At 44.5% G+C, this 15,860-nt stretch overlaps 1 protein-coding gene across 1 annotated transcript in view; it reads left to right on the forward strand.

Annotated features, from left to right (window-relative positions):
- The window catches only part of TLN2 (talin 2), a 253,379-nt gene that overhangs the window by 71,841 nt on the left and 165,678 nt on the right, over positions 1-15,860 (forward strand). The window contains 6 exon segments of the mRNA XM_045540483.1: positions 5,366-5,537; positions 7,294-7,391; positions 8,692-8,821; positions 9,613-9,765; positions 11,630-11,772; positions 13,419-13,546. Coding sequence (XP_045396439.1) covers positions 5,402-5,537; positions 7,294-7,391; positions 8,692-8,821; positions 9,613-9,765; positions 11,630-11,772; positions 13,419-13,546 — 788 coding nt within the window. The 5' untranslated portion in view covers positions 5,366-5,401.

A 15,860-nucleotide genomic window follows, 5' to 3' on the forward strand; every position in this document is an offset into this window, starting at 1 on the left:
TGCGGACAAAACCTCTGCTTTGCCAGGGGAGTGTGTAGCGCCCCCATAATGCCTCCTATAAGTTGCTTCTGGGCAGAGGTCATTGATGAGCCCTGGGGCAGCAACTGTCACCAATACCAGCCCTGCCCACAGGGTGTAGGGTTTTTTTTTTCCTCTTGACCTCTTGGATTGGGGGATGTGAGTGACTTCCAAGAGCAGCCTAGGTGCTATGAGTTAGCTGCCCACAAACATGCTCTGCTTCATGACTCTTCCTCACATGGATCTACGTCTAGAAAAAGCATATTGTGGGACTTGAATGTGGATGAACACAGGAGCTGTGTATAGTGAATAAAGGGCTTACTAGAAGGTAAGCTCCGTATAGACAGGAATCTTGTCTGTGTTTGCGCCCTAATGTCTGTTACGGTGTCCGGTAGGTAACAGATGCAAAATGAACAATAAAATGAATTCTGCAGCTGAGATGTAGCTGAATACAGTACACTGCTTCCAGTGTTTCTTCAACTCCTGTGATTAATATCAACAAACCCTTACCTAGCACTCTGTGCCTTTGACGTATATTAACTCATTTAATTCTCTAACAACCTTACAGGTAGATCTGTTATTATCTCCCATTTTATAGAGGAGGGGCCTGAGGCAGATGGCAGTTAAGCAGCCAGCTCAGGGGCTGGGGCACCTCCTGGCCCTCGATTACCATCAGGCAGAGATCCAAGGGGAGGTGCTGGTCTTGACCAATGACAGGCATTGATTTTGAAGAGGAGGTGGCCTCGGCCCAAGCTGGGCTTGTTTGTCCCTGGGTGGAGCAGGCTTAGCCCGGGCAGCCTGTGCTGCTGCCATCATCCTGGGCTGTTTACAGCTACCTGGGACTGAAAAGTGTTTCTTTTAAAAGGAAAATGTCTGGGCTTCACTGCTGGTTCCACTGGCTCATCTTCCACAATGGGGAGGCCATGGAAGGGTTTTTGTGTGGGTCCGAGGGACCTTCACACTCACAATGAGGGCAAAAATGGTCAGAGTGAGAAGAGATCATGAGAAAAACAGTGCATGTTTTATGAATTTATACCCTGTCTTTGAGCAAATAAAAAAGACTTAAGATCCAATAAGATGGCAGATATTCAAATTGTGTTAAAAGAGAAAAATGAATAAGGGTAGGGTCATAAAATATAGGGGTTAGATTGTGACAGCATACAAGAAACTATACACAGATTTGGCTCTGAGCTTTCCTGCAGTGAAACCAGACAAGGAACCCTGAGCAGTTCTCCTGGCCTCTGAGTCTCTACCAGTACAAGCCCACAGAGGGGGTGGGTACCGCGGCCAGTTGCAGGCTGTACCGACGCCGTGCTGCGCTGAAAACCTCACAACAGGCAAGCACCATAAGTCTTTATCCAGACATGTTGTCTGCGTGGCATCGTTTTCTCAAGGCTTTAGTGTATGTGCAGTGAGACTGCTCACCAGTGTTGAAAATGCACACTCATTTCTAGTTGACATTTCTAGGTTGCTATGCGCTTTAGTCCTGCTTTCTTTTTGCCGTGGGGTAAGTCATCGTACTTGTTTCCAGCAAGTGTCCATTTTGCCAGTATCTCATCTATTGTGAGCAGTGCTATTGCTGTGGTTCTTGTGGGAGGGTGATTAAATCATCGTGCACTTTGGTTTCCAGGCCTCATCTAGGCTCCCCTGTGTGAATGGTCTCCTTGTACAGTACTAATAATGATACCTTGACTTTGTACGTAATGTTACAGATTATAAGGCATTTTTACATGCATCATTTACATTTTAAAATCATTCCTGTGAAGTAAATTATTGGTCTTGTCTCATGCTTGGGAAAACCAACTCATAATAAAACAGGGATTAGGAATAAAGGGACGACACTGGGGCATGTTAGTCTTGGACCCACATGTGGTGCTGAGAATGATAGCTTTGGTTTTTTGGATTTTTTTTTTTTTAAAATAATGTGTTCCTGTATAGTCCTATTGATGATTTTTTGTAATAGTTGTTTCTTGAGTGATAGAAAAGTTGAGAACACAAGTCCCGTGATGGATGTCTGTCTGGTGTTCCTCATCTGTTCAACATATCCTGAGCTAGGGTGGTCCCTGCCTTCCACGGCCCCCCTCGTCAGATGTTAGGATGAGGAGACAGGGGAGCAGATGGGAGTAGTTGGCGGAGCATTGAGTATCTGCAGGAAGATCCTTCTGCAGGAGCTGGGTGCCTCCTGCTCTCTGAAGGCTGCAGAGAGGAAGTGAAGGATCCAGGGGCCGCCCAAGGCAAGGGCAGGCCTGGGGGTGAGCCTGGACTGTAGACTCCTCATCCAGCGCTCTTCTCTGTGAACCCAGACTCACCCACTCTTCTCCCAGACAGACTCAGGGGCAGCAATGTGGGCCGAGCCCAGAATGGAGAGACGTCAGGTGAGGAAGGGCACTTAGCTGTCCCGAGACTGTCTCTAGGGCCACAAAAATGTAGAAACCATGTCTGTAGATAACTTCCCTGTGGAGTTTGCAGCAACCATGTGATGCACATTTTTGCATGAAAAAGTCTTAAGATCATGAATTAGAGCTAGCGCCTGTTCCTCTGCCCTCTCCCAGCAGGACTGTCTGGAGGCTGCACCTGCTGTGCCAGCCCCTCTTCTGTCCTCTTCTGGACCTGCTACTCCAGGCAGGCTCTGCTCCACCCCTCCACGAGACCCCTCCAACTGGCTGGATTCAGTTGTTGTTTCTCGGTGGCATCTCACCTGACCTGTGACCAGCAGTCAGCACAGCTGGTCTCTCCCTTCTGTTTGCTTCACTTTCTTCCAGTCTCCACTCTCTGTCTGCTCTCCCCTTCACCTGTCCTTGCTCCTCTTCGTGATTCAGAATGTCGTTCCCAGGCCGGGACTCTCTCTTTGTCTCTTTTGCTCACTCCCTAGACAGTCTTCCTAGGCCCTCCTGCCCAGCCATATCTCCAGCTTTGCATGTGACTCTCTGCTCCACCTCCCCCATGAATACATCCCAAAGAAACTCACCCCCAAATCTTTGTGTCCCCATATCCGTGTCTCCAGCAGCCTTTATTGCCCTGGTGGTTTTGGACAGATTTTCCTCCTCTCCTTCCTGTCTGCCTCAGAGGGTCTCTCCTGTCACCTCATTGACCCTGTGTCCCCAGGTGCCTCCCCTACTTTTCCTGCCCTGCTCCCCGGAGTGTCTCCTGCTTCTTCCTGAGCTACAGTATTGGGTCCTGCTGCTACATCTGGCTCTCAGGCCCATGTCCTGGATCTGTGTTGGCCTTCCGTGAAATCTATCTCTGCATGCTTAGAAGGACCATTCATTTGGTCTTCAGAAAGCCCAATTTTCAGCCAGGAAGGGCAGCCTTCACGCAGAGGGGATTACGCACCCTAAACAGCATCCATACCAACCTGGAGCTCTGTGGCCTTCCCCACTGACTGTTAGCACCAGCCATCCCATTGTCACCAGCCCCAGGGGACAGATTAACCATGGAGTAATCTGCATCACAGCAAATTAGTGCATTTCTCTCTGAAGTTTAAATTTTACTTCCCCAAACTGAGGAGTTGCTTGGCTAAATATACCTATAAAAAGAGGGGTAGCAGTAGCATTTACATACGGTTTCAAAAGTGCTTGACGTTACAGTTGGAAAATTGCTGAATATCTTGAATTCCTCTGCCGTGTCAGCAGTCCAACCACTGCCCAGGCTGTAGTAAATTAATTCAGTTTTGGGCAGATTCTCAGTAAACACTGCTATGGTTTGTTGAGGAGGTGTATCTTGACATTTCTCAAAGAGGAAATATTTTTACACTTTTACAGGCAAAATTCATTCAGAATACAAGCATGAGGCAGCATGGCTTTACAGCTGGGTGGCCTGAAAGGTTGCTTCATGGGGACAAACCTGCGCTCGGACAATGGAGCATCTGCTGGAAAATGTTCTCTGTACCCCGGTGACCCAGCCACCTGTTGTTGGGAAGCCAACAGCGGAGCGTGCTGAGAAGCCGAGCCCTGGAAGGCCCCACTGCAGCATCTGGGCCCAGGCAGCCTGGTGTCCACTTGGCCTTTTGACCTCATTGCTTCTTGGCACTTGCCTTGTTCAGTGGGCAGGAGGCATAGAGGAGGCCAGGGCCCAGGCTTGCTACCTGTAGGCACTCTAATAAAAGACAAGAAAGAATGTGAGCGTGAGATGCCCATGGATTTACGTCATCTGTGATGCGCTAAGATTCTTTTTGTTACTCACTGGAAAGGGCCTTGTTTTGTTTGCTAGGATGGTACCCGGCCAGTTAAGTCTGAGTTGGTTCTTCAGGTGCAGGGAAAAAACATTTGTGATACAGGTTTCTTTCTGTCTCCATCTTGTGCTCAAAGCAGCCTACATGTGGTAGAGGCTGGCTTGGGTTTGGGGAGCTGGGGGGTGGAGGAGGCAGTCAAGTTTCTGGCCATGGAATAGAGCAGATACTGGAAATAGACCATCAGCCACCAACTCAAATGCACTAAACTGTTGGATTTACATTTTTTAAAAAGAAGACATTTATGAGATAACTCAAACTCAGCCCAAACCTGTATATTTCCCAAAACCATTGAGCTGGACAAGAAGTGAAATACCTCACTAGTTTGTCTGAACAAGATCAGAACTGGGTTGGTGTTGTATGCAGTTGGAGCCTCTGAAAATGTAAGGCTACATGGCACACTTGGCATTCACGTCGGCTGGTCTGGCCTCATTAGTGATGGCTGCGCATTGGCCTTGCATCAGTCTTCTGTCGGGATTCTATGTTCTGAACCATGCAGGGCTAGTATCATTATAGACACTTTGTGGAGAAATTGAGGCACAGAGTGCCATGTAACTTGCTCAGATTGACACGGACTCTTAGTGATGGAGCCGGGCCCAGAAGTCACGTCTTCTGGTAGGTGGGTGGTGGAGCTCTTTGTCGTGAGGAGCACCCGAGAGGGCACCTCTGATTCTTCCCTGTCCCCACAGGAGCTGGTGGGGAGGGACCCAGGGGCACTGAGGCTGCTGACAAGCATCTTCAGGAGACAGCTGTGGGCACCCAGGGCTCCCTGCCTCTCGCCTTGATGACGTTAACTGGGGAAATTCTGCTCCCGAGGACCCCTTCAGGGAGCCCCGAATCGGAAGACTGTTGAGAGGGAGGCTGGGTGAACATGTGCAGTTTCCACCTCCTAAGGGATTTTCCTTGTCACCCCGTGGTAACGACCCTTAGACTATATGCTGCTGTCATCTGTCTTTAAATTTTTCAAAAGTGATTTTTAATCTTTGTTTTGTAGCTGCAGTAGACTCTTGAAGCGCTGTTTTATTCTCGATTTTTAAAGTTGATCTGAGAGTTCAGTGTTTTTTTGTCAAGACGAATGTCTATTGTGAACATCAGAGTTTGTGTCTTTGTGTTTTCCAGACATTCTAAGTGAGACCTTCCCAATCATCTAGGAAAATGGTGGCCCTGTCCTTGAAGATTTGTGTCCGCCACTGCAATGTGGTGAAGACCATGCAGTTCGAGCCATCTACGGCAGTGTACGACGCGTGTCGAGTCATTCGGGAGCGGGTACCTGAGGCGCAAACCGGGCAAGGTGGGTCACTGCTGACTTACCGGCTTCTTCTCTCTGCAGCTAAAGAAATGGAGGCTCTGAGGGGTGCACAAGCCCCCTAGCATGTATGTTGTAAGTGAAATGTCTTCTTGGACCTGCTCGCTTCCCGTGTGAGACTGGGGATGACGGTGACCACACCTGCTGCCGAATTGTCGTTATCTTGACCCCCCAGGACATCAAAACTGTGCTCTGAGGTGTACAAGTCACTTTAGGGCAAGTGAAGCTGCCCTAACACTTACTGCTTGTGTGCATCCTAAGCCCTGTTTGCCCTGAACACTTTCCACTGCCTTCAGGACCCAGGGCAAGTCTTATGTTTCAAGTCCTTTGAAGGGGCTGTATAAATTTTATCTCAAACCTTTAAAGACATTTGTCATATATGTTTTGTGTGATGTTTGGTTAAAGCACTGACCCCATTCGTCCTAGTGTAAATAAAAAGCATTCAAACAATTTCATTTCCTCTTTCCTTTGTCTTCTTTCCATGTGTCCTTCCCTTACTTAGCATTTGACGGACAGTTGAGAAATTGGATCACTCAAATGGATAAGGCTTTAGTGTGAGACTGGGATAAAACATATCTGAAAAATTGGAAGAGTAAAAATTAAAAATCAAACATCACATCAAGGGTTATGATAAGTAAGATGAGTCTTCTTGTAAAGATCTATAATACTTTTCACAAAACTCTTCTGATCTTTTGGTCTAAAAGCATTATTTATGTTGTTCAAAATACTGTACTATTTCTGGATTACCCAGAAATAAAAATAGTTTGCTTATGTCCCCAGCCTTACTCTCTGATTTGGTTGTTCATCATTTGGTTGCTTTATTGTTCTTTTTTTTTTTTAATGTTTTATAGTTTGCTTTTATTTATTATTTATTTTATTTCAAAATATTAAGGGGGTATACCTGTTTTTGTTACATGGATACCTTGCTGTTTTTTTATTGTTTTTTTTTTTTTTTCTCTTAGGTTTTTCTTTATTTCTTTGGTCTGGATTGCTATATAGCTCTTGTGAAGGCAAAAACCTTTAAAGGTCTTGAAGTTGTTTCTCTGAGTAACAGCAGAAGCTCCAGCCCTTATCTGGGTCTCTGAGCAGGAAGAAAGAAGCCTTTGGGTAGAAAATGATACCGCTCCCCCAGTCCCTACCCGTTGATCTCCCAGGCCAGATTCAAGGTTTCCTATGGAAAGTTTAACTTTCTAGAGTTTTTATAATCTGGTGGCAGTGAGGGGGCAGAGGCTTCATCTCAGGAGGAGGTCCTACCTCTCTTTTATAAGGCTGTCTTGGGATGACGGGGACCATTCAAGGTGTAAGGGCTTCACCTGTGCCCCTTTGCCTGAGTGGCCTTGGACTTAGATGGTCACTTCCATAGTTTCTCCATGGCTATCTTCGCATTCTCCATGGGTTCTTGGCCTGGTTTTTATAGCAAGGGTTAAGGAACAAACTCAAATTCGGTTAGAAAGAAATTTGGACTGCTTTGTTCTTGTGTTTCCCTCAATTTTAGGCACAGCTACGGCCCACTGGTGTTAGGAAGCACAAGCCTCATTTGTGGGTGTTGCTTCTGCAACTCAACTCTTCCTCCTCCAGGTCTGCTTTGGCCCAGCGGCTGCTTGTGTTGTCAAAACGAAACGTTTCTCTCTGCCGGCGCAGAGCACCCACGTCCTTGCCGAGTCAGCAGGCTCAGCGCTGGGAGTCAGTGATGGCTGCATCACCACCTTGTCTTCTATTTTCCTTTCTGTTTGTGTTCCAGCTTCCGACTATGGGCTGTTTCTTTCGGATGAAGACCCTAGGAAAGGGATTTGGCTGGAGGCGGGCAGAACACTGGATTACTACATGTTGCGAAACGGGGTATGCTGCTCATCCCACGCTTTGGGTTTTCATGACTTTGCCCCTGGGCCTTCCATAGAAGCCAATGTTATTATGCTATTTTGATTCAAGGGCATCTTAGTAATAGTTTTGATGTAATGAGCTTTGTAAGGGCTGTCCAGGTGGTGATAGAAAACGTCAGCAATCCAAATTCTTGCGATAGCTCAGACAGATTGAAGCAGTTTGGGTTAGCGTGTGGAAGCAGTTTTACATGCCATCGTTGGACTTGGTAGGTGTGAGATGCCATATAGCGTCTGGCTATAAGTGTGCAGGAGGTGTCCCTGTGCCTGGGGACGGGGGAGTAAGGACAGATGAGAGGGGAAATGAAATGGGGTCCTAAAGGCAGTTGGAGACTGAATATTAATCAGTGTTTTGGTTTCAAAAAAGAAACTTCAAATTAGAGATGTGAGTTTAATGATCAATAATAGTATACAACAACAACAAAAATGGTTGTATCATGGAAGTAAGGAGGGGCAGTGAGAAAAAAATGGGTTAAACGTTCTGTTCAGCTTAACCTCCAAGGTACTGGGTGTCTTGGTATGTTGGATGGAGTGTCATATTGGTCCGTATTCCATAAAGTAAGAGTAAAATACGTGATGCCGATTAATTTCCCTTCCATGGTTCTATTTTTAGGAAGTGTAGTAAACAAGAAATCTCTCATTTAAAAATAAGTCCTAAAGTTTTTACCCGTTTGGTCTTGCCATTATTGTTTCACTGTACTCTTGTGAATAAATACCACTACTACAGCAATACACCACCACTAGGAAGAATTATGGGGATATTACGCATGTATTTCATTATATATAATATAGTAAAATTTTTTAAATTTTTATTTTATGTGTATAGATAGTAAAAATTGCTTATGGCAATATGAAAGATAATTGGAGACACATACTAATGTCTTTTTAAAAGGCAAGTAGTCATTTCCCTCTACTAATTCTCATTAGAGCAGATAATTCCCAGCCTTTCAGGAGGACATACATTACTTTCATTTCACAAAGGGTAGCTTTCAGTAATTGTGAGCTATAGATATTACTTCTTGGGGTGCAATTTTACTATCAGATTTTAAAGAAATCTTTATGAAAGCAATTATTTAGCACTAGAGAGTCTGTATTATAGTAGTGGCAACAATCCTATGAAAACTTAGGAAGGTTTTTAAAGACTTTTTGGAAGAAAGGAAATCAGAGTCTGCTGGGGAAAATCTATTTTTTGAAGAAAAGCATCCAAGTTTATTATCTGTGTTCCCACTCGGTGTGACATGTGTGTGTGGTTTGTGCTCTAGGATATCCTGGAATATAAAAAGAAACAGAGACCTCAGAAAATCCGGATGCTGGATGGATCTGTGAAAACAGTGATGGTGGACGATTCCAAGACAGTGGGGGAGCTCCTGGTGACCATTTGCAGTAGGATAGGTGAGCGTCCACGTGCCTCTGTTGCGTTTTTTGCTTTGTTTTTGATTGCATGCCTCTTCTCCTTCCCACCCTGTGTGGTGTCTGGGCAATTTTGAATGTGTCTTAACACAACAAGTTCTGCCCAATCCCAAGAAAGTATATTCACTCTCCTGATTTGCTAAGCCGCTAACCACGCGGACTTCTCACTAAGTCACAAGTGAAAGCTTTCATTTCCCTTTCTAGAACAAAGGGATTTTCACACTGAAAGTAATACTTTTAAAATCATGTAATTTGGTCTGCCACCCGTTGCTGTATTCTATGTAAGCGTCATTGATGTGCCCTGTCTCCTTGAATACTAATGGCGACAGCCTATACGATTGATCATTAGACAGCTTGTCCTCTGTGGCTTCTGTCAGTCCCCCCAGAGGACAAGTCTGCCTCCTGTCTACATGGAGGCCTTCAAATATTTGAGGAAAACAGACTTGCCCGTCTTAGTTTTTTCTTCATGCAAAGGAAGCCCAGTTCCTTCAGACACTTCTTGGTTGACATTGTCTTGTCTTCCCCTGAATTATCCCTACTTTGTTGTTTCCCCAAAATTAGAGGAGAGAATTGAACATGATGTTTTGAATGTGACTGAAGTAGCTGTAAAGGTCCTTTATTTCATTGGTCGTGGCTGCCTCCCTGGTCCTCACGTCAGCAAGGCCTCTTTGTCCTCTGCCACCGTGCAGTCCTTGGGATACCGCAGACTGTAGGCTGAAAGGGATCTACTGCAGTTCAATCTTTTAGAATTATAACCTAATTTCTATTGTTAGGAATAACGAATTATGAAGAATACTCTTTAATCCAAGAAACTATAGAAGAAAAGAAAGAGGAAGGGACGGGTACGCTCAAAAAAGACAGGACGCTGTTACGAGACGAGAGGAAAATGGAGAAGTTGAAGGCCAAGCTTCACACAGATGACGACCGTAAGTGTCTGAGAAGGAAGTGAGGTGCAGGCACTAGGCTTCGCCAAGCCTCTTTCCTCCTTCTGTGCATATGACTCAGGGCACGTTTTTGGTGTTTTAAGTCTGTAAATAAAAATAACTGTAATACCATTCATGTTTAAAGAAATAATCTCTTACATCAAATATACAAAGCATATTCACAGTTTCTTCATTATCTTCTAAAAATGTTATAATAGTTTGAACTGGGATCCAAATAAGGTTGGGCAGCATGTCACTTAATTCTTAACTAAGTAGGTTCCCTCTCCATCTGTTTTTTGATTGACAAATAATAATTCTGTACATTCATGGGGTACAATGTGATGTTTTAATTTATGTAGAAAGATTCATTCAAGCTAATTAACCTATCTATAACCCTCACTATCTTATTTTTTTGTAGTGAAAATGTTTAAAATCTATTCTTTTTAGCAATTTGAAATATATATTATTATTAACTGGTCACCATGCAGTGCAATAGTCCATCTCTTTTTATTCCTTGCAATTTTTGTGTGTGAAGAAACCAGATTGTTAGTTGTATAGCATTTCCTACAGTCTGGATTTTGGTCATAGCATACCTATGGTGTCATTTAACATGTTTTTTGTCCCTTTTAATTCCTTAGATCTGAGGGCTTGATCAGATTTAAGAGTGTGTATGTGTTTTAATAAAGACGCCTTCCTTAGTGGTGATGTGTACTTCGATAAGAGAGTTGTTTCTGACTGTCGTCTTTGAGGGGATGCTACGTCCGTCCAGAGATGACCATTTCCCATACCCATTATTTCCTTAGGGGTAAAAAAATAGTAAGATAATTCTATTGTGGGAATGTCATTTTCTACAGCTGCACAGTTAATATATGGAAAAGCCAGCACAGAATCTCACGTGCCCTTGAAGCCCAAGCTGTGTACACCTTGCTGCCTGACCCTCCACTGAGAGGACCTTAATTCATTGCACAGTCCACTTGGATGTCCCAGCCTCTTTCTTTCCTTGCTCTTTTTCTTGATGCTGCATTGGAATGACGTCCTCATTGTCATTGTGTTTGTTGATCTTTGGTGGGGCTATCATTTCATCTGACCCTTTGTTTTTTTTTTTTTTCTTTGTACCTCGTTTGATTTCCAGTTATATACATCTTTCCAGGAGTTCAGTAGACAAATCCCAAGGATTTCTTATTATGCACATGGTACTCTGTGTTCTGAAGTTGCTTATAATCTAGTAAGGCTGGTGAGAAGTACAACATGTATATTAAGCCCAGAGAGGAGCGTGGCAGTGAGAGCTATGCACCGTGGGGAGGGGAGTGACCCGTTCCCACGCATCTAGACGTGAGGACGGGGTTCTCACGCTGGCCGAGATGCGAGCTGGGCCACACGTGGGGTTCCGTCAGTCCCCTCTTTGGTGTTCTGTCTGCCCCATCCCCTCCACACATTCATTCTCTTCCTCTTTTGTACTTGGGGTCTGTTAGGCTCACAGTCCCAAAATTACTTCCCTTGCTGAGACTGAAATATTTACTCTCGATTTAAAAGGAAATCCTGACTTGGTTCCTTAGCACAAATGCTGATTTCCTTATTTCTTCCCCCAACTGCCCTACAGGGAGAGGGACCTGTTATAAATTCATTGTATTGCCTTAGCTAACTTTAGGAATGGCTGGGAATTCTCTCCCTCATTCCTGTTTCTGTCGGTCATATGGTAGATGAGAAATTGTTTTGCAAAGTTAAAAAGCACAGTTCTAATATAAGAGGTAACCGTAAATATCAGAGTTGAAGAAATCTGCATCTACATCACACGGCTATTTTGGTAAATCCCCTTTAATTAAGAGGAAAAATGAATAGTTCTTTTATATGTCTTGTTGTGTTGCAGTAAATTGGCTGGATCACAGCCGAACATTCAGAGAACAAGGAGTGGATGAAAATGAAACATTGCTGCTTAGACGGAAGTTCTTTTACTCTGATCAGAATGTGGATTCAAGAGACCCTGTGCAGCTGAACTTGCTGTATGTTCAGGTACAGTATTAACTGCTCAGACACTGAGGTGGTTGAGGTTTCAGGAAGCTCCTGGCTGTACCAGAGCCGGAGCGTGGCTCTGGCTTCTGTCCCATGCAGGGCGTCCAGTTTCCGGTGGGCGCTGCTCATGGACTCCTCCCTTGTTTCGTTGTGGTACAGATCGGTCTTCATTGTGAACTGCCGGCCGTCCAGTGCAGGGCCTCCCTGTGGCTCCCCAGATTGAGCATTAGTGGCCAGCGCCGCCCCTCTCTGCCTGGCTTTGAGAGGCAATTGTATTTCGTTTAACCTGCTCACCATTTCAGATGCACTAAAGCTTTCTTAGCATCTTAGAATACAACAGAATATCAGTCAGAAAATCAGTACTTCTCATTAACTGGAAGATAGCCTCTCAGTAACCTTTCTGTCTTTACCACTAACTAATTACTTAAACTCAGAGAAGATATTTCACATATTTGAGTTACACTTTTTCAGTATGTGAGATGTAGGCTTAGCGCACCGGATTGCCCCCGAGGTTTGTTTTGGCTCAAGGAAAACATCATCTGTCTTTCTGCTGCCTTCTCTTCCCCCCACCAAACTTCCTTTCATTCTTTCCTTCCCTCCTTCCCTTTCCTCTCCTTCCATTTATCTATCTATCTGCCATAGAAATAATGCAGGGATTGACAAACTGCAGCCATGCCCTCTGCCTATGTTTGCAAATAAAGTTTTATTAGTACAAAACTCATTCATTTAAGTATTACATGGTGCTAAATCCCTTTATGTGTTACATAACTGTGTATGTATTTTCTGTGGCTGTTCTTATATTCCAGTGGCAGAGTTCAATCACTCTGACAGAGGCTATATGGCCCACAAGGCCTGAAATGTTTACTATTTGGCTTTTTAGAGGAGAAGTTTGCTGACCCCTGAGTTAGTGGATGGAAGGATGGCATGGAAGGGGGGCCAAGAAGACAGGCTGGGAAGCCAGGAGGGAAATAGCAGGGAGATGAGAAGATGCTTGTTGGTTTAAGTCTCAGAGTGATAGTTAAGTGTCCATCCTAGTGTCTGAAGGGGTCATTTACCTAGAGAAAGGAGAGGGAAAAATAGCAACAGTAGTGACTATGGATCAAGAACTAGGAGAACTTCAGACACACGAGTTCCCCGTTGCTTGTCATTTCCCCTAAATGTCTTGAGCCTTGAATTGTTGTCTGTGTGTGCATGTGTCTCCATCTTTCTCTCCTTATGTTACATTGTTCTTTATCTTGGGAATGGAAGTTGGATTGATTTTACTTGTAGATATTCTTCGTGCTAGCTTTATGATTTAGGGCCATAAAAAGTAAATCGTATTTCTAATTTGGCCTCTCTGATCATTTCACAAGATTTTCCTTTGCCTCTTTATTTTTCGTAATCATGCTGCCTTCCTGGATTATGATCTAGTTGTACTTGGGATGTACCCGGCCCCCCTAATGCTTTCCATCTACAGGCCATTTGGGGCAAAGACTCGTTTTCCTTTCACCTTAATTCTGCAGTGCTGCAGTCACCCGCTGTGTCATGCACGTGTCACCGTGGGTTGGCTGGCGCCTTCCCCTGCCCCACAGAGAGCGGGCGTGTGTCAGTGGAGAGAATGTGTCGCTGCCCCAGGCCTGATGCTCTTCCTTCTGCTTGTGTTGCAGGCCCGTGACGACATCCTGAACGGCTCTCACCCCGTCTCCTTCGAGAAAGCCTGTGAGTTTGGTGGATTTCAAGCCCAGATACAGTTCGGACCTCATGTGGAACATAAACACAAACCTGGATTCTTAGAGTAAATGACCCTTTGTTGTTGTTTTTTCTCTTTTGTTCTCCTGTTCCTTTCACATGTTTATTTTTGAGCTAGGTACCCAAAATACACACCCTGATTTCAATCAATTGTGAGGATGTTAGCTTTTACTCAGTTGAGTGTATGACCAAATTTGTGGACCTTGGGGAAAGCCAGGGAAACTCGGAATATTTCTGCCGTTGGATAGAAATTCAGCGCTGAGATGGCTGTAAAGGTCGTCCAGTCCAGGGTCAGACAATGTATGATTTCCTCTGTACCAGCGTCTTTCACACCCTCCAGGCTGTTGTCTGGCGTGTCCTAGGACATCTGTAGAGTTGAGAAACTCACTTCCTCCATCTTCTATAACCTCTGCCCCTAAGAACATTCCTTCTTTATATTAGAACAAATGTTGTTATCTTTAATGTCTTTGTATCTCTGTATTAGAACAACAGAGTATAAGATTCACAGTCTTTATTATAGTCTTAAGAATTCCTCATTGCTTTTAATATGTGATGTATATGTGAAATACTTGCTCTGTTCTTTCCACCCATTTGGACTTTGGATCTTTTTTATAAAACGATGGTGCATTTTCTGGCTCCAGACTTCAAGATTCAGGAGAAAGCTAACCCTGCAGGTTCATCACGGCCCCACAGGACGTGGCTTGAGGTTTGGGTTTCCTGGAAGTGCCCAGCACATCCATTCCAGCATTCATAGGCTGCTGTTTGTCCAAGGATGTTCTCCCCTCTTTTTCAGCCTGGATTTTCCAAGGGTCTTGTCTATTTCTTCCTCTCGTAGTATTCCTTTTCTTTATCTGTGTTCCCCCTACCTCTTTTTTTGTTTTACCTTTCTGCTTCCTTTTAGTGCAGATGAAACATTTGCATAAGCCATAAAAATCACTCCAGAGTGGTCAATGTCATGCTGTCACCTACAGTCCAGCTTGTAGGGGGTTTGGAAGTGGGGACATGGTGTGAAGGCTGACCTGGGAGTGAGAGGGCACGAGCTTTGCTGGAGGATGTGACAGCCGGCATGAGGTGTGTTGAGTAGACCGTCCATCGCACTGTGTCCATGTGTGTTGAGGGGAGAGGGTAACAGAAAGGCTTATTTGGCCCTTGACCCCACTCTCACCTTGGTGGAGAATAATTGGGACCAGCACATACTCTTGTGTAAGAAGAAAATCTGACTTTTCTCCTGGTGGCAGAGAATGCCTGGCCAATGTGGTTATTTGGTCTAAATTGAGTTCTTGCCAGAAAAACCCAAAAACTTCTACCTTTGAGTTGGTGAATCCCTGAGGTCTTTACAAGGTGTTGTTTTCCTCTACAGTACTCCATATGGTGACCTTGAGTCTGAGAGTGGCTCTGAGCAGTTCCTGTCACTGTGTTCCATATTCTCCAAACAAGTCCCATGGGCAAGTGTTCCTTGGGATCCATTTCTACCTGGCTATTCTGGCTTCCTTTGCAGGAGCCTCAGGAAGCTCAGACACTTTTCCAAAAACCACATGCACATGTTCTTTTAGGAGTTTCTACATTCCCACATTCTAACCTCACAGCTGGTCCCTCACATACATTTGATGTCATAAACCTGAGGATCTCTTGGCCATGGATATTGATAAATAAACACCAAGAACTAGTCAGGCCTTGGAGAAAACAATATTTCTGTTTCTAGACTGACTGATGAAGAGTCGGAAAAATGGAGGGAAAATGAATGAGCCAAAAAAGAATTGAAATGTTTATTTAGGGCTTTCCTAGCTGTACATCTGTGTGGCCCTGGTGGGAAGGGGATACAAAGGAACCATTGATTGGGTGCCTAAATGGGTGACGATGCTACCCAGGTCATGTCATTTCGTCACTGCTCTGGGGCAACTAATTCTCAGGGCCCTTTTGTGAATTGGGAAAGCGGTGTTTTGTGTGATAGATGTGGAAGCAGCGGCACAGGGAGGAGAAGTGGCTTGTCCACAGTTCCTCAAAGAGTTTTCTGCAAATAGCTTCTGACTTCTAACACTGGGCTCTCATTTTCAGAGACATTTCTACTTCTGGTGAAAGGCAAAGTTGCCCTTTTCACTGGTCTCCCAGTATGCAGCAAAATGAGGAAGGGACTTAAAAATGTGATTACAAAGGTCGTTTGGTCTCTTTCCTAGTGTTATTGGTTATACAAGCCAAATCGTGGTGAATGTTACGACATGACTGACTGCTTGTGTTGAGATTACAAACTCGTATCAGAGCATTGGTATCAGCCTTAACGATGTGGACTGCAATTTATGGTTCTATTGAGTGTTGCATACTCACACTCCAGCAAAAATGTTTTTCTGTTAATAATTTGATAT

This window comes from Lemur catta, chromosome 1 (genome assembly GCF_020740605.2).
Source record: "Lemur catta isolate mLemCat1 chromosome 1, mLemCat1.pri, whole genome shotgun sequence".
In the NCBI taxonomy this organism is placed as follows: Eukaryota; Metazoa; Chordata; class Mammalia; order Primates; family Lemuridae; genus Lemur; species Lemur catta.